Consider the following 23,625-nt stretch of genomic DNA (forward strand, 5'->3'; position numbering starts at 1 on the left):
AATCCTTTCGTAAAACACTTCAAATATGCCCCTAAGTGCATAATGTTCATTGCCACATTTAACCGTGAAATGCTTGCTTATGAGCTCTTCACAACGATGCAGAGTTAAAAAATTATACTTAAAAGAAAAATAGTAACAGAAGACGAATAAAATACACAAGAATGGAGCTATATACAGGGAGTACCAGTACCAGATCAATGTGCAGAGGTATTTGAGGTAGATATGTACAGGAAAGCAGGTTAAAGTAACTAGGCATCAGGATATATAATAATAATGTATTTGAGGAAGATATGTACATGAATGCAGGGTAAAGGGACTAGGCATCAGGATAGATAATAATAAGGTATTTGAGGTAGATATGTACATGAAGGCTGGGTAAAGTGACTAGGCATCAGGATAGATCATAATAAGGTATTTGAGGAAGATATGTACATGAATGCAGGGTAAAGGGACTAGGCATCAGGATAGATAATAATAAGGTATTTGAGGAAGATATGTACATGAAGGCAGGGTAAAGTGACTAGGCATCAGGATAGATAATAATAAGGTCATTGAGTAAGATATGTACATGAATGCAGGGTAAAGGGACTAGGCATCAGGATAGATAATAATAAGGTATTTAAGGAAGATATGTACATGAAGGCAGGGTAAAGTGACTAGGCATCAGGATAGATAATAATAAGTATGTGAGTGAGTGTATATATAGTCTTGTGAGTGTGCATAGAGTCAGTGCAAGATAGGGTTAGTGCAGATAGTTTGTTTTATGTTGAAAACAAGTCATTACTTTGTAAATAACGATAGCCTACATTTCACATACTGTACAGATAATGCTTTAAAAAGTAGAATGGTCTCTATAACATAAAAGCTCTGCTTTAATGAAAATGTTTACCAAAAAAGCTCATGACAAGAACAGCCGGGCTGTTGTTACATCCATCCTACACATATGGATGCAACTAAGCCATTTTTCCAATGCACTTGTTTGGTCTCTGAAAGCCATTAGTTTGAAATTGATATTTGCTGTCAGAGAAAAGTGCACGCTCCTTTGGTCATCAGCAATTATCCCATATGAAAGATGCCAAATTAGAGGCTAGGATAATTTGCCCTAGTCCTTCACAGAAACATACATTTCCCTAATTGCATATAATTGTGAAGTGTGTTCTTGGCATAGATGGACGTAATTGCGGACGACCACTATAGCGCCCCAGGGCTCAAAAGAAGTCCTTATCCATTCATGAAACCCAGTGCAGAAACAAACCCTCCACTCATTATCTTCCTCTCCATTGACAGGGCCTTTCAAAAAAGGCCAGTTTAAAGAGCCGCTCCCTCTGGCTCCTCACTTCTAATTAGGGGTAGATTTCCCTCTACTGGTCCCTCACAGAAATGACTGCCCAAAAGGAGTCTGTATTTATATGTTGGTTTCTATTCTAAATTTAAAGTAAATAACATATACTTTTCCACGGAGTTACCATTATTTTCCAAAAGGTCACCAAACATGATTTATTTTTGGGGTTAAAAGTCCACATCTTCAGCAGGTGATGTAATTCACACTGGAGATATGAACGTACTAATCGCAAAGCAAATTGAAAGTTTGAAAACAGTCATGTGGTAGATTTGGAGTGGTATGAATAGTTGATTGGCGCTTAAGAGAGAGCAGCAGTAAGACTCCTCTCTCTGCTCAGATAAACTTTGTATATCGTTTTAAACTGACCCGACACAGACTACAAACCCATTCTGTATGTAAAGCACTATGTATATATTCAGACATTAGGTAGTTCCTTATTCAATTCAATTGTTTTTATTAATTAATTTTTAAATCAATATTTAACCCATTTCTTATGGAACCCGGAGTCGAGTTTAGGGCCGTATGTATCAATCGTCTTAGGATACGAGTGCTAACACAGAATCAGGTACCCCATGTCCATGTAATCTTATTCATTTTGATCTAAAAGACCAAACTGATCCTAGATCACTACTACTACTCTGAGACGCTTCGTACAGTGCCTTCAGAAAGTATCCACCACCCTTGACTTTTTCCACATTTTCTTGTGTTACAGCCTGCATTTAAATGTATTCAATTGAGATGTTGTGTCACACACACAATACCCTTCAATGTCAAATTGGAATGATGTTTTTTGTAATTTTTACAAATTCATTCAAATGAAAAGATTAAATGTCTTGAGTCAATAAGTAGTCAACCCTTTTGTTATTGCAAGCCTTGATAAGTTGAATGCTGCACTGTGTGCAATAATAGTGTTTAAGAAGATGTTTGAATGACTATCTCATCTCTGTACCCCACACATACAATTATCTGTAAGGTCCCTCACTCGAGCAGTGAATTTCAAACACAGATTCAACAACAAAAAACAGGGAGGTTTTCCAATGCCTCACAAAGATGGGTGAAAATGTTTAAAGCAGACATTGAATATTCGTTTGAGCATGGTGAAGTTATTAATTACACTTTGGATGGTGTATCAATACACCCAGTCACTACAAAGCTACAAGCGTCCTTCCAAACTCAGTTGCCAGAGAGGAAGGAAACCGCTCAGGGTTTTCACTATGAGGCTATGGTGAAGTTATTAATTACACTTTGGATGGTGTATCAATTCACCCAGTCACTACAAAGCTACAAGCGTCCTTCCTAACTCAATTGCCGGAGATGAAGGAAACCGCTCAGGGTTTTCAACATTAATTACACTTTGGATGGTGTATCAATACACCCAGTTACTACAAAGCTACACATGTCCTTCCTAACTCGGTTGCTGGAGAGGAAGGAAACCGCTCAGTGTTTTTACTTTAAAACAGTTTCAGAGTTTAATGGCTGCGATAGGAGAAAATGGATCAACAACATTGTGGTTACTCCACAATACTAACCTAAATAACAGAGTGAAAAGATTGAAACCTGTACAGAATACAAATATTCAAAAAATTGCATTATGTTTGAAATAAGGCGCTATAGTAAAACTGGAAAAATGTGGCAAAGAAATTAGCTTTATGTCCTGAATACAACGTGTTATATTTGGAGCAAATCCAACACCACACATCACTGAGTACCACTTTTCATATTTTCAAGCATGGTTGTGACTGCATCATATTGGTATGCTCATCATCGGCAAGGACTAGTTTTATTTAGGATAAAAAGAAACGGAATAGAGCTAACCATAGGCAAAATCCCAGAAGAAAACCTGGTTCAGTTTGCTTTCCAACAGACACTGGGAGAGAAATTCCCCTTTCAGCAGGACAATAACCTGAAACACAAGGCCAAATATACACTGGAGTTGCATACCAAGACGACATTGAATGTTCCTGAGTGGCCTAGTTACAGTTTTGTAAAAAATTAAATGTCTTGAAAATCCACGGCATGACTTGAAAATGGCTGAATAATGTGCAAATATTGTACAATTCAGGTGTGCAAAGCTCTTATAGACTTCCCCAAAAAGTCTCACAGCTGTAGACGCTGCCAAAGGTGATTCTAACATGTTTTGACTAAGGGGGTTGAATACCTATGTAATCAAGATATATTACTGTTTTATTTTTCTTACATTTTTCCAAATGTAAGAATTTTTCTTCCACTTTCACATTACATAGAATTTTGTGTAGATCGTTGTCAAAAAATGACAATTAAATAAATGTTAATCCCTCCTTGTAACACAACAAAATGTGGAAAAAGTCAAGCGGCGTGTATACTTTCTGAAGACACTGGTCAGACCTCTGATGATGACCCTTGACCTTTGCCCTATGCTCTCTCCCCAGTGTCTACCAGCTGGTGGTGAAAGAGGAACGCAAGCAGAAGGTACGGCGGGCAGCTGACGCGCAGGAGTGCTTCCCCGTCCCCGTCAGCTTCAAGAATGCCTCCATCTTGAATTCGCCCCACTACTTTGCGGCGGAGCTCCCGCCCACCTACCTGACTGTGGTTCAGCCCTTCACCGTAGGCGACAACAAGACCTACAACGGCTACTGGAACCCCCCTCTCTCTTCGTCCAAGAGCTACAGCATTTACTTCCAAGCCCTGAGCAAAGCCAATGGGGTGAGCTGTCATACCTCCTTTTAAGATCCATCACTGTTCAATGTCCATCGCTGTTGTATGTTGTCTAGACACAGATTACGGTTGTCACGCTACCAGTATCACCATACTCAGAAGTATCATGACAAGCAAACAAAACATGAAGCAGACTTAATTTTGAGAGAAAAACAGTACTTTTGGAAACAAACAGCCTTACTGTCATTTGGAGTCATTTTCATAAAGCAGGTTTTTAAAAGACTAAAGAGTTTGGTCTGCTTTGTGTTATCCTCTTTGCCATAACAAATTTAGTATTGTAGTATCATGATACTGGTATTGTGACAACCCTAATACAGATGGGATTTTCTTTTTCAATGGAATGTCTTTGTTCAGCCTTTTAGTGAATAATGAAAGACCACATTTTCCCCACGCTATCTTGAATCATATCAAGTTCAGTTTTTGAAGGTGTAATTTACTACGGGGTGCATGCTCCCCTTATTTCTGGTTTGAAGTACAACTAAGTTGATTTATGAACTAGTAATACATTACCTATCAGCCAATTGAATGTACAGTAAAATTGCAAAAGGGATGTGTCACATGGAATGACGCTGGAGAGACGAAGCAGGTACGGGGAGTCAAACATTTAATAAAGAACGGACATGGAACAAGACAGGAACAGCGTCAGCAAACTAGTAACACAGACAAAAAACAATCAATGCAGCAGCAGGGAACAGAGCAAGGAACTGACAAATATAGGGGGGGAAATAAACAGGTGATGATTGAGTCTAGGTGAGTCCAATATCGCTGATGCGTGTGACGAGGGAAGTCAGGTGTGCGTAATAGATGGCAGGAGTGCGTGATGCAGGGCAGCCTGGCACCCTCAAGCGCCAAGGGGGGGGGAGAGCGGGAGCAGACGTGACAGTACCCTCCCCTCTAGGGTGCCATGTGGCGTCCCACCTGGGCGAACCGGCCAAGACATGGGCAAGCCGGTTGGGGCGTGGAAGCCCAACGATCCGGCAGGAGCGTGGAAACCCGACGATCCGGCTGAGTCAAGACGCCTGTCGATCCCGCTGCAGAGAAGGAGCCCGAAGATCTGGTGGACTGTGACGTGGAATGGAAACCCACCGAGTCAACTGAGGCGAGGAAACCTCTTGAACCAGCCAGGGTAGTGGAACCCGACGGGCTGGCTTAGGCACCCCCGGTTCCATCGGTGGCGGAATCCACCCCGACGTCACCAACAAAACAAAAAAAACAAAAAATCCTGGACCGGCTGGGCGAACATGAACTGACAATCCAGCTGGGATGGGTGCCATCCGAGCCAACCGGGGCAAGGAAACCTCTCGAGCCAGCTAGGGCGTGGAAGCCCGACGAGCTGGCTAGGCATCCCCGGTTCCATCAGAGACGACCCAGAGCCGATGTCACCACCACCACCACTCCCCAATGCTTTGTAGATGGCTGCTGCATTCTGTCACATGGAATGACGCTGGAGAGACCAAGCAGGTACGGGGAGTCAAACATTTAATAAAGAACGGACATGGAACAAGACAGGAACAGTGTCAGCAAACTAGTAAACACAGACAAAAAACAATCAATGCAGCAGCAGGGAACAGAGCAAGGGAACTGACAAATATAGGGGAGGAAATAAACAGGTGATGATTGAGTCTAGGTGAGTCCAATATCGCTGATGCGTGTGACGAGGGAACGCAGGTGTGCGTAATAGATGGCATAAGTACGTGATGCAGGGCAGCCTGGCCCCCTCAAGCGCCAGGGGGAGGGAGAGCGGGAGCAGACGTGACAGGATGTACAATAGCATTTGCCTGTTCTTCTTTGTTTGCCAAATCGTAAACAGCATGCACATGTATATTTTTATATATAAAAAAAAATATATATATATATTTTTCGAAATTGCTTAAAACCAGAGGGTTTTAATTTAATTTTCATAATTTTCCACCTCTGTAACTTTGTTTGGCATTGACACCAATGATGTGTTTTCCCATGATGTGGTTCAGTGTGCCTGAGCGGTGGTCACATCGACTTAATGATTTCATTGGATCTCAGTCAATTCAATCTGTGAGTTTTAGGCTCAGTGAGAACCTTTTCGATAAAGTTATTGCATAAAATATGGATTTAGCTCGGTAGTTTAGACCTGCCATCAAGAATAAGGCATTTATTTCACGTCTCTCATTCCTTAATCTGTTTCTCTTTTCACTTAAATTTCCCCCCATTACATGCAGGTTAGATACCAGAAATGTAAAATCAAGTGCGGCTTAACTGTTTCCCCGTGGCTTTAAAGTATGCCAGCCCATCATTATTATTTAATCTAATGGTTTTTCCATTTAGCTATTGTCACATATGTAAATGCTGAGTGTAAACTGCTGCTACTCACTTATACTCTCCATCTTTCAGTAGACTACATAGTGTACGTACTGACGGTACTGTGCATATTCCCTTACCCACTACTACAGCATGAAATATCCATGTGATTTGAGTTGTGCATGATGGCAGCACAGCTTGAATCCCTAGTTTGCTCATCAAGTCACCTTTCACAGGTGGCATCCCTAAGATGCCATTCTTTCATCCTTTCATTGTGCCAATTAGAAAGCATGCACATCAAATGAGCCCGAGCAGGCTTTTCCGAAGCTATGCGATGCCACCCAAGCCCCCCGACATAAAAGACAAGAAAATACATTGCCTAGGGGTGTAGAGTTTAAGTCTGGAAAGAGAAATGGGGAGGGAGAGAGAGAGATAGTGAGAGAAAAGAGGGTCGAGGGAGGCTTTTCCTCCCAATACAGACGAGCTGTCTGCTGATTCCTCAGCCACGGCGGGTGCCAACTACAGTCGCCAACTCTCCTGGCACTGCCAATTGCGCTCGAAACAACCCCCTCTCTGGCCTCTCAAGTCCCCCAGGCTTCTTTCTTGAGTACAGGCTGCTTGTCCTACACAGTAGTGGCTAGGAGGGCGGCCATATTGACTGACTGGTCATATTTGCGTCAGGATTTGCTCCCCCCAGGATATGATGTTAAGGCTTGACAATTCAGACACAACACACCCTCTCCATTTCCTGTAGTACCAACCAGACGGGGAGCAAATTACGAAAATTTTCTGTGTACTTTTGCCCAGCATCTAGAATTTTGAACATGGTGAGGTACAGAAAGAAACTATATGTTTACGCAGCAGTATTCAGGTGCTTTCAAAGTGGCACGAAGCAAAGAGCTGAACCTGAACAGTGACACAGTGACACAGAAAGATGGGAGAGAAATTGAACAAAGCAGGTGGCACTTTGATAAAATGGCCTCCAAAATTCAGCCTTCCCCTTGACAGGTAAAAAGGCTCACGTCGGCCATGCAGCCTCGAATTAACAACCGTTCACCCAAAGTGGAGGGCAGGAGTTGTTTTTCGTATGACAGTGGGTGTCAATCAGATTTGATTCCCCTGTACTCGGCACAAAACGGGAAGAGCATCCATCAGAAGGAGCACTCCCTGTAAAAACCAGAGTGCCTTACCCCATTGTCCCTTGGCAGACAGGCAGACTGCGTCTGAGACAACCCAGACTCTCACTCAGTAAGGATGTCAATGCTTTGGCCTGTCACCAAAGGTAGTTAAAGTGAGTCAAAATGAAATGTGCTCATCTCACCTTGCCCCCTCTTTAACACGTACTTATTGGGCTGTTTCAGTTCTGACTGTATCTGAAGATAATCACCTTCAAGCCTATCAAAGACCCTGTTACAAATTGTTCGGTCACGTACGGTTCCTTTCAGGTCAGGCCCAAATTATTGTCTCTTGTTATGTGAACGTGTCTGCTTGTTTATTTATTTACTAATGAGATATTCTGAGTCATAGTGTTTTGGGGGGGATGGAGAAGGAGTTTCCTTTTATTCTGTCTTTTACTTGTTTTTGTTCAGTTCTTAAGGGGCATAATTATCATGTCATTTCAGAAGAACAAAAGTACCACATTTCGCTTCACTGCTTAGCTTTAGTGTTAGTTCCTGGAAAGTCCCATGCCATGTCAGACCACAGTTTAGACTGGTGATGTGAGCGTGTTAGGACTCTGGGGCTGTCTGTGTCTTCTACAGTGGTTCCACCAGCTGCACCACAGGGACTTGGTATTCAGCTCAGGCTAGCGCTGTTAGCCACAAGATGTGTACCAACTCCCAACTAGAGACCTGCATCTGCAACTCAGCCAAGCAACATTAATACATCCTCTTAAGGATCGGCCCCTTTTTTTAAATGTTTTACCTAAAATGACATACCCAAATCTAACTGCCTGTAGCTCAGAACCTGCAGCAAGGATATGCATATGCTTGATACCATTTGAAAGGATACACTTTCCAGTTTGTGGAGATGTGAAATTAATGTAGGAGAATAGAACACATAAAATCTGGTAAAAGATAATACAAACAATAAAACATGTGTTTTCTATTTTGTTTTTGTTTCATAATTTTTTAAATGCAAGAGAAAGGCCGTAATATAATATTACAGTTTAGGCGCAATTTAGATGTTGGCCACTAGATGGCAACAGTGTGTGTGCAACGTTTCAGATTGATCCAGTGAAGCATTGCAATACCGGACAATATTTTGCAAGTCTGCCCAAATGTGCCGAATTGGTCAATTGATACATTTTCAAGTACATAACTATAGAGAACATACAGAAATGATATGGTAATACAACATTTAATTTACACACTCCCAGGATTGTCATACATGATGGATCATTAGCTTATACACTAACTTTCACACATCTAGATGGCCGGGCAGGGTGGGTGTCGAGCCAGAGACAGCAGGGGTTCAAACTGTAGAACCCAGTTCCTACATTTGAATATAAAAATGTATTTTATCAAACAGAACTATGCTGCATTTTATCTCTGGGACCCTCAGGATGACAAATCAGAGCAAGATTACTGAATGTAAGTACATTATTTACCTTCAGAGATGAATGTATCAAACAAGTTGCCGTGATATATGTTTTTTGTTGTGTACTCTCCTCAAACAATAGCATGGTATTTTTTCAAAGTAATATCTACTGTAAATTGGACAGTGCAGTTAGATTAACAAGAATTTAAGCTTCCTGCCCATAGAAGACATGTCTATGTCCTGGAAAGTTTGCTGTTACTTACAACGTCATGCTAATCATATTAGCGCACGTTAGCTCAACCGTCCAGGTATAGGGACACCGATCTCGTAGAGGTTTTAAACAACAATCCGTACATAACTTTCCAGTATCGGAAACCCTACATTTATTAACCATCTTGTTGTAAAATCTTTTGCAAATGGCCACCTCCTTTCAGGTCGAGCCCATGCATAAGCAGATTGTTGTGAAACAGGTGAGCGGTGGTGAATGGGGAATTCTCTTTTGGCTTTCACAAGTTTTTTCAATGAAATGCCAGGTGCATTGAAGTGGAGCTCATGTGTACCAACAATGAACACAGTTGACATCGGTGATGCTTTGTTTGCATTCATCAAGCCCCTAGTTATCATGTTCCTTGGCCAACTAGCCCTCTCTCTAGGGAGGTGGTTCATAAAAACTTTTACGAGCACTTATTAGCCACTGTAAATTAAAGAGGGAAAAAAACACAGCAAGAAGATACCAGAATCAATGTAGATGTATATGGAGAGTCATAGTAAAAAGAGAAAAACGTGCCCGGTCTCTCTGTGAAATATTCACTTAGGGTAGGAATAAGTTACGGAAGAAAGAGAAAAGCACCTTTTGTTTTTTTGAGGATGAGTGTTCCATAAACACCTGCCAACCTTACTCTATATACATTACAGTAGTGCCACGACTACTTGCCTCTCGATTGAAGTTAGTCGATATGATCCTTGTTTCCTCCTCTTCCGCTCCTCCTCAATACTCTCCAATCCCTATTTAAGAAGTTAATGTCACAGGGATTCTTACACAGGCCATATCAGGAGCTCTATCTCAGGATCATCTAAGAGATGCTTTTAGACTCTCAAATACTAGATTGTTCCAAATGTACTCTCTCTTTCTCTCTGTACCCTCTCCCTCATCACGTACAGGTCATAGAAATGGAACAAGAGTGCCAATAACTCAATGATATAGGCAAGCTCTATTATTATTTCCCCCTATTTCGCATGTTTTTATCAGCTCTTGGCCTTTATTCCATCTCTATCACCTTTATTTTATAAGCTTGCCTGATGCTGAGGTGCGGTTTCAATTACCCCCGAAGTTCAGTGGATGTGTCTGGGTTATGATATGCTGGAAGTGTATATGCCTGTGCTTGTGTGTTTCTACATTCTACTGACTGGGGTAATTTTGACCCTAGAGACATATTTCTGATCATAGCCCAAAGGTGGTTCATTCAATTCTTCAAATGTGTCATGACTTTGTCCATCAACTTGTTCTCAATGCATTTAAATCATTGTTTAGTTTTTCTGTATCAAAATGGACTTCTTTGAGGTAATTTGGATCCCAGCCAAAAACACCTAATTCCACCTAGGGTAATTTGATAAAATAGGACCTTGGAGACCTATTTGAATCTAGGTTTCTCTGGAGACATACTAACAAGTTACCAGAGGGTGGAGGGGGACCTGTACCAGTAATTTTGAACAGATAGACAGATCACCAGCAGAGATATAGCTCTCCATGTACTCGCCTAAGATTGTACTTTTCTATATCACGTATCATATGACTATGTACAAAACCAAAATTACCCTATTTTCGTGCATTTTAAAATCTGCCAAGGGTATAAATACTTGATAAAACTGCAATACAGAACTCAGCTATGCACAGAAAGCTGTGTTGGTGAGTATTCCCCAAAAAAGTAGTTATTCTAGGGCAAATCTAAAAAAGTATTTATTTGAATCCAGGTTTCTCTGGAGACATAATATTAAGTTAGAGGGTGGAGGGGGAACTGCATTAGATTGACCAGATCGACAGATCAACTTCAGAGAGATGGAGCACCTTATGTACTGGTTATAACAAGGTATAACTGTGTACAAAATCTGCATACTGTATTTGCTTGGTTGCAGTCAAAACAGCTCATGAAAGTATGTCAGTGGTATGAACACTTGTGTTACGCACGCCTCTTGGTGGAGGGAATGCAACACCCCGCTACAACTCAACTCCCTGTGGAGTGAAAGAGGTATGGGATTGTAGGTGCGGGTAAGGATGACAAAGGCAGATAATTTTACCATTAACAGGGAAAAGGGGCTGGACGCAACCAAAGCAAAGAAAGAGCCCCCTCTCCTACCTACCCACCTATTCTTAGCACCACCTGGCGCGCTAACCAAAATACAGGGGGGGGGTCCGCCCAGGTCTTACCTAGTGTGCATAGACAGAGTACATAATAAGGGTATATGTATGCCCGCAGGTCTCTTGCCTAAGCACTCCCAAGGTGCCTTCCCCTTCTCCCCTGGGAACAAATACAGAATAATACAAACTTAAAGTGAACAATGTCAATCATCAAAAACACAATCCTATTTGCACACACATACCTCAGAAGTAGCGGCTACAAAATACTTTATAACAAAACTGTCTCTGAGCAACAACCAACACAGGACATCCAAGAAGCTCTCCCTTCTAACAAAGGAATGCTGGCTTTTATCCAGCTGGAGAAGGAGTTTTTAATTGCAGACAGCTGTATCTCCTGACGAGAGGGCGGGGTCAGAGCTCCAATCTGAAATGGGGCCGACCAATCAGCTGCTTTGGACTTCAGGAAGCCATTTCCTGAAATACACACGTTCAAACACAAACAAACCCATAACACAGAAAACTGGGGAACATAACACGCCCACCCCAAAACCTGCAAACTTCCAGTTTTCAATAACAAAATTCATCACGCATCCCCAGTTACTAAACCCGTGATAGAGCATCGGCAACCACATTCGCCGAACCCTTCAAATAGTTAATTTGTACATTGTATCCTTGTACAATCAGAGGCCATCGCATAAATTGGCGGTTCTGATTGTACATCTGCTTTAGAAACACTAAAGGATTATGGTCCGTGAAGAACAGTACAGGCAAGGCACTGGAGCCCACATATACCTAAAAAAAACTGTAAGGCTAGCAATAAAGCCAGCGTCTCTTGTTCAATGGTGGAGTACCTTGACTAGAAGAAACTGACGGGCCGATCCACTCCCTCTTCATCTTACTGCAAGAGAACTGCACCCACCCCCACTATACTAGCGTCTACCTCCAACTTAAAAGGTTTTTCAAAGTTGGGGGCGGCAAGCACTGGGGCACTACAAAGTAGCGCTTTGGCGGACCCAAAAGTATAGTTACATTCCTGGGACCACTTAAATGATACTTTGGGACTGAGCAGAGATGTAAGGGGAGCCACTACCGTCAAAAAATAGTACCCTACCATCCCCAGGATTCTGCGCAACTGGCGGCGAGTCGTGGGAGCAGGAAAAGCAACAATTGCTTCCACTTTGCCAGTTACTGGGCGCACTTGACCTCGTCCTACCTGCTTCCCTAAGTACAGTACCTTTCCCAAACTCACACTTGGCCAAATTGAGGGTTAAAGAAGCATTCTCCAACCGCTGAAAAACACTTTAAGGTGGTGAGATGATCAGACCAAGTAGACGAATTAATCACCACATCGTCAAGGTAAGCAGTACAATTTGGCACATCCGCGAACACAATGTTAACTAGGCGCTGAAAAGTAGCAGGTGCATTACACATTCCAAAGGGCATCACAGTGTATTGTATGAAGTTATCAGGCGTAACGAAAGCCGAGATGTCAGAAGCTCGAGAGGTCAGAGGCACCTGCCAATAACCTTTTAGCAAATCTAACGTAAGCAGCAGAGCCAATTATATCAATGCAGTTATCTAAGCGAGGTAGAGGAAAATAATCATTCACGGATCTTGTGCGATGGCTTAGGGTTGTCGGAGGAAAAGCGATCCGAACGAGGCACTGATGACCTAATCATTCGGCCTTCAAACCGAAGTGCACCAAAGACAGTCGTGTGTGTCAAAGCGTACCAACACTGCTGCCTGGGCCAATGTCGCCACTTTCTGTTCATTTAAATGAACTACAATTGCATCAGGGAGGTTGCTTTTTAAATCCTCCAACAACATCAACTCCCGAATATCAGAAAAGGTGTTAGCTTTGCTGGCTGAACACCAGCGATTAAATAAAGACTCTTTGTCACTAGCAAACTCAACAAAATAATGGTGAGAGGGTTTTTTGTTGTTCCTGAAGAGCTGCCTATAAGCTTCAGGCACTAACTCATAAACCCGCAACACGGTTGTTTTAACTATATTGTACTGTAAGCTGTCTTCCAGGGAGAGAGCAGCTACTACTTCCTGGGCTTTCCCAGACAATTTACATTGTAACAGGAGCAGCCAAACCTCGAGTGGCCAATGCAGCGCAACAACGGCGTGGAAGCAACTTGAGTTGGCCTGCTACATTTGCGCGAAGCAACTGGAGTTGGCCGTAGGCCGTAGCCACGCGCAAATGTGGCCGTTGCCATGCGCAAATGTTGACGCAACTTGAGTTTCTTCAACATTTGGTTTGAATTGACTTTGAGGAATGATGCATGCTTTTTGAAGCATCCTGCTATAGGCCCTACCACTCTCACTATTCCACTAGCAGCAATACTCGGAATGCACTCCCAGGACTCCCACTTCCACAATAAATGTTTGTTTTGTTCGGGAATGTCCATCATTTATGTCCAAATAGCTATTTTTGTTAGCGTGTTTGGTAAACAAATTCAAAGTCAGGAAGCGCGTTCACTAAAAGCAGTCGAAATGTCAAATTGTTCCGTAACAGTCAGTAGAAACATGTCAAACGATGTATTGAATCAATCTTTAGAATGTTTTTAACATAAATCTTCAGTAACGTTCCAACCGGAGAATTACATTGACTTCAGATGTGCGATGGAACAGAGCTCCCTCTCATGTGAAACGCGCCATGGTCAGGTCATGATAGACCTGACTAATTCCTGTCTCATTCAGCCCCCCTTTACAGTAGAGGCATCAGACAGGTTCTACAGACTGTTGACATCTAGTGAAGCCGTAGGAAGTGCAAACTCATCCATATCCCACTGTGTATTCAATAGGGGCTTGGTTGAAAATCGACCAACCTCAGATTTCCCACTCCTGTTTGGATTTTTCTCTGGTTTTTGCCTGCCATATGAGTTCTGTTATACCACAGACATCATTCAAACAGTTTTTAGAAACTTCAGAGTGTTTTCTATCCAATACTAATAATAATATGCATGTATTAGCAACTGGGACTGAGGAGCTGGCAGTTTACTATGAAGAAGAGCTGGGACCACAGTCTCAAAGAAACCATTAGTAACACACTACGCCGTCATGGATTAAAATCCTGCAGCGCACACAAGGTCTCCCTGCTCAAGCCAGCGCATGTCCAGGCCCGTCTGAAGTTTGCCATGACCATCTGGATGATCCAGAGGAGGAATGGAGAGGGTCATGTAGTCTGTGAGACAAAAATAGAGCTTTTTGGTCTAAACTCCACTCGCCGTGTTTGGAGGAAGAAGAAGGATGAGTACAAGAAACACTATCCCAACCGTGAAATGGAGGTGGAACATCATTCTTTGGGATGCTTTTCTGCAACGGGGACAGGACGACTGCACCGTATTGAGGGGAGGATGGATGGGGCCATGTATCGCGAGATCTTGGCCAAAACCTCCTTCCCTCAGAAGAGCATTGAGATGGTCGGGCTGGTCTCCAGCATGACACACCTGAAACACCAGCCAGGGCAACTAAGAGTGGCTCCGTAAGAAAGCATCTCAAGTCCTAGTGTTCTACCAGCTCCAGACCTGAACCCAATAGAAAATCTTTGGAGGGAGCTGAAAGTCCGTATTGCCCAGCGACAGCCCCGAAACCTGAAGGATCTGGAGAAGGTCTTTATGGAGGAGTGGGCCAAAATCCCTGCTGCAGTGTGTGCAAACCTGGTCAAGAACTACAGGAAACGTACGATCTCTGTAATTGCAAACAAAGGTTTCTGTACCAAATATTAAGTTCTGCTTTTCTGATGTATCAAATACTTTTGTCATGCAAATTAATTACTTAATCATACAATGTGATTTTCTGGATTTTTGTTTTAGATTCCGTCTCTCACAGTTGAAGTGTACCTTTGATAAAAATTACAGATCTCTACATGCTTTGTAAGTAGGAAAACCTGCAAAATCATCAGTGTATCAAATACTTGTTCTCCCCACTGTATATATACAGTATATATTATACTCCGGAATTCGACATTGATTGTCCTAATATTTCTAAATTCCATTAATTTACTTTTTGGATTTCTGTGTATTGTTAGATATTACTGCACTGTTGGAGCTAGGAACACAAGCTTTTCACTAGACCCACAATAACATCTGTTAAATATGTGTATGCGATCAATACAATTTGATTTGGGTATTCCCAGGCATTCTCCCATCTAAGTACTTGCTTGTTCAGGGTGGTATGGCCACAAATCAAATCAAATTGCATTTGTCACATGCGCCGAATACAACAGGTGTAGACATTACCGTGAACTTCTTATGTAACCGGTGCAGTATGCACCGCAGTAACTTAACTCTGCGTTGTGTGTGGTTGATTGAGACTATAGACGTGGACTTTGGAGATCAGGTAGTTTTAATTAAGCAGAATTCACTCTCTGCATCCTGCATCTGCATCCAAAAGAAAATAAAACATTTGCAGAGCACATATGTTCTGCGAATCGTCGCTTCTTTCTCTCATAGTACATCATAATGATTTCCGAATACAAAAATTGGTACAGCCTCTCCTTATTATGTATCAACACATAACATATTTTACATAGATAAAACCACATACCTGCATCCAAAATAAAATAAAACATTTGTAGAGCACATATGTTCTACGAATCGTCGCCTCTTTCTACAACAGATGCACAATACAAGGGACGTTCACACATACAATAGCCTGCTAATACCTTAGCTAGCTATTAACCACATGTTGAATTCAGAATGTTGATATCATCCTAAAAAGTACAATTACAAGTGCATCTTAACAATAACATCCACTTATGAGTAACCTCTAAATATACAACATTATTCATGAACAAAACACTGTGTGTATGACTTTGTGCTTAAAATAATCAAACTTTTCTTAAGACAACAGAAAAAGCGGGCCTACCTCTCATAGTGCATCAAAATGATTTGAGCACGAGCACGCAGGGCATAACGTAAGTACACACTCCCCTACTCCCAGGATGCAGGCATGCATAATAACAAATCAACATGACATATTCATATATGAACCTGGTGAAATTCACATAGTACTTTAACAACGGTTACACTTACTTACAACCAAGTAACCAAAAATGCAGTTCAAGAAGTAGAGTTGAGAAAATATTTAAAATTTAAAATAAAATATCAAAACGATAACGAGGCTATATACAGGGTGTCCTGGTACCAAGTCAATGTGCAGAGGTACAGGTTAGTCGAGGTAATTAGTACATGTACAGTAGTTAGGGGTAAAGTGACTTTGCATAGATAATAAATAGCGAGTAGCAGCAGTGTAAAAACAAGGGGGGGTCAATGTAAATAGTCCGGGTGGCATTTTGATTAGTTGTTCAGCAGTCTTATGGCTTGGAAGAGTATGACAAAAGGGTTTCCTACTAATTATTTGCCTCCTTTTGAAATGTTACTGTGTTTCCAAGCCAAATCTTAGATGCATTGAGGTAGCCAACTAACGTTAACTAGGTAGCTAGCTAACTTCAGCTAGCCTGCTTCGCTAGAATTATAGTGATAATGATTAGCTATCAAAATATACATAACCAGATACATAACCAGCAGTCTCTAGCTATACTCACCACCACTGGTCGCGGGTATGATCGTTGTCAGCCAGCAGAAGTGGTAGCGTCGGATGCCATCTGACCATCTAGCAACATTGTGGGAACTGCATAGGCAGTTAGCGTCATCTTGGTATGGAAGCACATCTTCACAAGGTTGAAGTTGGGAGACAGCTAACAAAGCTAGCGTTACTTGTGCAGACTCAGGGACCGACAAATTCCAATCACCCATTGCATATGGTAGGGTCCTTGCAAGCCATGGATAGCTGTGCGTCCTCCCATGCATTTTTTAACCGAAGGCATGGTCACGCTAGCACTACCATCTACTACTAATACTACTGCTACTGCTACTACTACTAATACTACTACACTAACTCCAATAATAATCTAACTCAAATCTAGTGGATACTATGCCACTACTAAAACAATACTGAATATGCTAATTAATGGAAAATCCGTAAAAGGCTGTTCGCTCGGTCTCAAAGAGGAAGATTTGCATGTGGAGCTTGGCCTTTATACCGTGTTTGGGCAAAAGGTGGCATGGATAGTTGACATATTGTTAATGCAAACCCAACCTTAATTTACTCGTTGTGATGCACTGAGGTACCAAAATGATCATATTTACACGTTGTAGTCAATTGACACTAGAATAAATGTTTTCAAAGGGATTAGTAGGTTTGACATACATTTTTATTTACCAGTAATTAATTGTAATTTTGCTCAAATAAGTCTTCTTTTTTTTTCAGATAACATTATATAAATGTCTTATGTCAATGTTAAATGTTTTATATTTTGCTATGATTGTTGCTTTTTCCAATAGTTTTAAAATGACCCCAGTTGGTTATCCATGCATGCAAAATACGTTGGTAGTATGAGGGATAACAAAGTATTTTCAAGTCACACATCATTTTATAAATCCTCCAACTCCACATAGCCTTAGCTGACTGATAAAATGTGAAAACGAGATGTAATACTCAGAGGATTTTTAAAAATCAATGTGATTATTTGAAAAAGCAAATTGTCTAATGCCTGTCATATTTGGTTTAATAATGTGTCCTAATCCAGCGAAGGCTTGTCACTCAAACTCAGTGAATCGGTCAAATAATGGATTGGACTGCCTGGAGTGACATATTTTTTCCTCCTCCTCTGCTAGCCCGGAATCATCCTAAAAAAGTGCTTGACAGTTTGTCACTGCCTTATTGGACTAGAGGGGCAAAAGGCAAAGCTCAGCTGTCACTTTGTTTAAGTGATGTACTCCTGTTATTTAAGCCTTGTCAGCTTGCCTGACGAAGCTTGGAGTATATATATAGCCCTGCACTGGTATATAGCCTTGCACTGGTCACCTCCCCTCTCTTCTGTCGGTCTGCTCGTTTATCCAAGACGCTGTTCAATCTGTTGAGTTTTCTTTGCAGAGCAAGAAAATGAGAAAAACAGGGAGTAAATTGAAAATGAGCTTTGGAAAAGTTAGTTCAGTAGTGTTATTGTTATGATTGACAGTCTGACGTTGAGTCTGTCTTGTCCTGGGACACTCAGTCAGTGTCATGATACCCTGGAGGTTTTGTATAGTTCCCGGTTTGTCCCAGGGACTCCCGCAAGGACTTCTTTAGGAAGTTATTTGGACGTTGCGTCATGATCCCCTGAATCTCAACAGATTGTCCCAGGTCCCAAACCATTATAAGTAAAGTACTGAAATGGCATCGGGGTTTTAAAGTAAGTGCTACACTGTTCAGCTAAAATAGTGTAAGAATCTCTAAACAATGACAATGATATTTGACATGATCACTTAGTACACATTTTTCAACATGACCCCACCTTGTATTTGAATGTACAACCTCTGGATTTTGGGGTATTCTTTTCTTTCTGCTGCGCCACAAAGTCTGCAGAATTTCAGAAGTCCACTACACATTCATTACCTATAATACATATTTGCACTAAACAAAAGAGTGCCATCTGCACTAAATCTGCACTAATTATCAGTTAATCTGACTATTCTCTCATCGATTTCATTTACTTATTTCAGCAATTTGAGTTTGGGTTTTTAGTGTAGTTGTTTAATGTTGGTGGGGCATATTATTCTGTTTTCATGTTACTGCTGAATCACTATGATACATATAATAGTTATTCTTGAGTGTATTTTTAGCAGAGCTGAGATTTACTTTGAAGTGCCAAGTGTAGGAATATGCCTACAGGTGAAATCAGTCATCGATACAGAAATGGTGGTGTATCAGGAAAATTGGAATGTCATGAACCAAGCGGTTGTGGGTTCAAATCCCAGAATGTCAGAGGGATAACGTCATGCTGAAACCCTTAAGGGACCTAATTGGAAAGTTGCTGAATGTCCTCAGGACGTCCCGTTTGTTAGGATGATTTCCTCAAAGGTTATTTAACATGGCCATTTGCAGTGAAATATGATTTTCCAATATAATTGTTGCTGGGGTAACTAAACTTCTCACTCGGAAATTAAATAATAATTACTGTATGAATAAACATATGTCAAATTGTCAGTGGTGGAAAAAATACCCAATTGTCATACTTCAGTAAAAGTGAAATTCACCCAGTAAAATACTACTTGAGTAAAAGCTAACATATACTTAAGTATTGAAAGTAAATGTAATTGCTAAAATATACTGTACTTACATTTCAAAAGTAAAATTATGAATAATTTCAAATTCAAAAATATTATTCAAACCAGATGGCACCGTTAATTATTATATTTTTTTAATGGATAGCCAGCACTCAGACATCATTTACAAATGAAGCATGTGTGTTTAGTGAGTCCACCAGATCAGTGGCAGTAGGGATGACCGGGGATGTTCTCTTGATAAGTACGTGAATTGGATATTTTTCCTGTCCTGCTAAGCATTGAAAATGTAATGAGTACTTTTGGGTATCAGGGAATGTATGGAGTAAAAAGTACATTATATTTTTTAGGAATGTAGTGAAGTAAAAGTAGTCAAAAATATAAATAGTACAGTAAAGTACAGATAACCAAAAAATGACTTAAGTAGTACTTTAAATTATGTTTACTTAAGTATTTTACACCACTGCAAATTGTGTCAAATATGTAAGTTGAAAACATTGTTAAAAGCTCTGTTTGTTTGTGTGGGTGTCCCTACAGTGGTTCGTGCTTTAAAAGGTGCAGCCTACTGCAGCACAGCTTATGTGGTGCCGCAGAATTCTATGGCACGTTATTTAATTGCCAACCTCTGGTACCATGCTAGTTAGTGCTGGTTTGACCACCAAAGGGCATCTTTTAGAAGCATTTGATAGCCTTCAATAGTGGCTGTACTAGAGAATTTAAACCCTTTTTTTCTAAGAACATAGTATATGGGACTGATTTTAAGAAATTTTGCTTAATTAATTTGATTAATATTATGGTGTTTCTATTCCACGAAAAACGAAAAACCCTCTGGGTTTCGTTAGGATGGAACGGAAAATATGGCGCTGTAGGAAAATATGGTGCTGTACAACATGACGGTCAGGAGTACAGGGTTCAATTCCCCGATGGGGAGGAAGGAGTAGGCTGTCCTTGTAAATGAGAATTTGTTCTGCACTGACTTGCCTAGTTAAATAAAGGTTACACTAAGAGCATAACATTTCTAATTGTAGTGTAACCAATACCCAAATGGAGATTCAGTGAAAATAAAAATCTCATTGATTTATCAAGACCAGTCCCCATGCTTGACTCCGAGCAGTGCGAAACGGTGCTAAAATAATTGTAGGCTATTGCTTCAAATCCTATTGCTTCTAACTTCAATATTCTCTTTAACCTCTCTGGGATATGTGGGACGCTTGCGTCCCACTTGGCCAATATCTGGGGAAAATGTAGAGCGCCAAATAAAATAAAAATTATATAAAATCAAACTTTCATTAAATCACACATAAGATACCAAATTAAAGCTACACTCGTTGTGAAACCAGCCAACACGTCAGATTTCAAAAAGGCTTTTCGGCGAAAGCATAAGATGCTATTATCTGATGATAGCACAACAGTAAACAAAGAGAGTGTAGCATATTTCAACCCTGCAGGCGCAACACAAAACGCAGAAATAAAATATAAATCATGCCTTTATGTCTCATAAACATCACAAATGGTCCTTTTGTTCGATTAATTCCGTCCATATATATCCAAAATGTCCATTTATTTGGTGCGTTTGATCCAGAAACTTCCAATTTGCGCAACGTCACTACAAAATATCTCAAAAATTACCTCTAAACTTTGCCAAAATATTTGAAACTACTTTTGTAATACAACTTAAGGTATTTGTAAACGTTAATAATCGATCAAATTGAAGATGGGTCTATCTGTTTTCAATACAGGATGACCACAAACTAACGATACTTTTCTAGTCTTGCGCAACTCTCAAACAGTACACATAACGTTACACTGATTCCAGATGGCCGTTCTTCTTCATTGCACAAAGGAATAACCTCAACCTATTTCCAAAGACTGGTGACATCCAGTGGAAGCGGTAGGAACTGCAAACAGGTTGATTAGAAATCTAGTATCCCAATGAAAACTCATTGAACAGACGGTGACCTCAAAAAAAAGAAATCTGAATGGTTAGTCCTCAGGGTTTTGCCTGCTACATAAGTTCTGTGATACTCACAGACATGATTCAAACAGTTTTAGAAACTTCAGAGTGTTTCACTAATAATATTCATATCTTATATTCTGGGGATGAGTAGAAGGAAGTTCAAATTGGGCACGCTATTTATCCAAAAGTGAAAATGCTGCTCCCTATCCTAGAGAAGTTAAATAAATAAGACCTACACCACTTTTAACAGCACATTACTCAACACTAGTGAGACTCATGCCGCCTACGGTAGGCCTAGAGTATATCGGAAAATATGACGTGATTCTCCGCCAATAATTACATATAGAGGATTGGAGGATTCTAAATTAAAACCAAAAGCCGCCTCATGGGTCTCCGGGTGGCGGCCAGCATGGGTATCTGTAGCAGCGCATTTTGAATTGCTGTGACTTTGATAGCTGTGCCACTGGGGAGGCCCCATCCACAAAGTTCTGTATCAAAATACAGAGAGGTGTTGGTAAAGGCATATTGTCTTGCTAATAGCACATAATGGGCTATTATAATACTGTACATGGTGTCCAGGACAGGATAACCAACACATTTCTTTATTAAAGACTATCAGAAAGAATGTTGGTGCTTATTTATTTTGATCCAAAGCCATGAATGAGTGAGTCACTCAGCTTTGTGTAGGTGCCGCTATATGACTGTGCCATCAACTTGATAATATATAACGATAAGTGAGCGATTATAATCTGAATAAAGGCCAAAATAATATTTGTAAAGGCAAAAACATGTATTTCTTTTTTCGAGGGAGAGAAACACTGGGCCAATTGTGCACCGCCCTATGGGACTTCCAATCACGGTCGGATGTGATGCATAATAATACTTTTTGGGGTATTATTTGTTTTGTCTTTTCTGGTGGATTAAACTGAAATTGCAACCAATCACGGGCCGGTTGTGATACAGCCAACCTAACTTAGAAATACATTTGACGATAGAATTCTCCCCCTACCCTCCTTCTAGGCAAGTCCATTGTCTAGCTACCTGCTAATAGCCATAATAGCGGTGTACAACGTGACCGTTGTTTGAAACCGGCGTTTGAAAGAGTATTTTCCAGTAAGCAACCATTTGTTTACTTTCATTAGACAACTTTGTTCCAATATTTCTGTAATTCAGTGATATTTATTCCCGTAGTAATTCGTTATGAATCCATAACTAAATAAACATTGTCATTTTAAAAGAGTATTTTTATGATTATTTTATTAACAAAACATAAAGATGCCATTATTAGTTACATTGTTTCAGTTTGAACATCCAGACTGGCACTAAAAACAGTGGGAACGTTTCCCTAGTCAGCGCCATTATTAGTGCAATGTCCCTTAAAGTGCTGCTCTGTGGTTCCCAGTGTAGCGGGGTGGGGGTCCTCCTCCTCCCTTCCCCATGGGCTAGGTCCATCTTCTGTGCGTGGCTCTGCGACCCATCCTGTGCCCCCTGCCCGCGTGCCTTGAACCTTATGCACTTTCAGTGGATACAGCTGGAGAACTGCAAGGCAATCCCATTGTGCGCCACTCGGGAGCCATGACCAATATGAGCAATATATACTGTCCTGCTAATAACAGGGTTAATAATATATCTGTGAGAATATCCAAGGGGCTTTTATATAATTCTAAATTAATCATAATAATAATCGCATTGTTTAAAAAATAACAATATTTTGGAGATTATTTAGTTTTCAAATAACGTAAAATGAGCGAGAAAATGTCCATTCTTGAACATGGGGTGAGACATTGTTACTAATTTGTAAATAAAGGCAGTTTGTTATTTAGAATTATTTATGTTTTTAGAGGGCAAGAAACCAAAAACCTACAGTCATCTCATGGGTCACCCAGTTGAGGGCGGCACGGGTATTGAACCAGCATCTGTAGCAACACAGCTTGCACTGCTATGCAGTGACAGAACGTTGGGCATCTCAGGCGCTGTACAACGTGACCGGGGTGGGCTACACTACTACAGTAAGAGCAAAATAATCCTAACAAAATAAAATACTAAAAACTTTAGTGTAACAACAGTTTTAGTAAGTAATACTGAAGTCGTGCACAATTATCAGATTCTATTTAGGTTTATGCCACCCACTCATTGTCAGTTAGAGACACAGTAGGACCCAAAAGCATAATCAGTGCTCTAACTCCCTCTGCGCTGGTCTGGAGCAATGAAGTGTTGACCCAGGGTACCATACTAAACCACAAAGTACCACAGCATAATCGCGAAAATTTTAGTGGAGCAACCACTGTACCATTACCAAAAGACAAAGAGCTGTGAATTGATCATTGGTTCACCAATCAGGGCCTTGATG

General features: G+C 40.8%; 1 protein-coding gene across 1 annotated transcript in view; it reads left to right on the top strand.

The window, feature by feature from the left end:
• Positions 1-23,625, top strand: part of LOC111969673 (receptor-type tyrosine-protein phosphatase T-like) — a 398,678-nt gene that overhangs the window by 328,421 nt on the left and 46,632 nt on the right. Inside the window, exon 12 of the mRNA XM_070445814.1 lies at positions 3,751-4,024. Within this exon, the coding sequence (XP_070301915.1) occupies positions 3,751-4,024 (274 nt within the window). The remainder of the gene's footprint in view (positions 1-3,750; positions 4,025-23,625) is intronic.

This window comes from Salvelinus sp. IW2-2015, linkage group LG11 (genome assembly GCF_002910315.2).
Source record: "Salvelinus sp. IW2-2015 linkage group LG11, ASM291031v2, whole genome shotgun sequence".
Classification (NCBI taxonomy): domain Eukaryota; kingdom Metazoa; phylum Chordata; class Actinopteri; order Salmoniformes; family Salmonidae; genus Salvelinus; species Salvelinus sp. IW2-2015.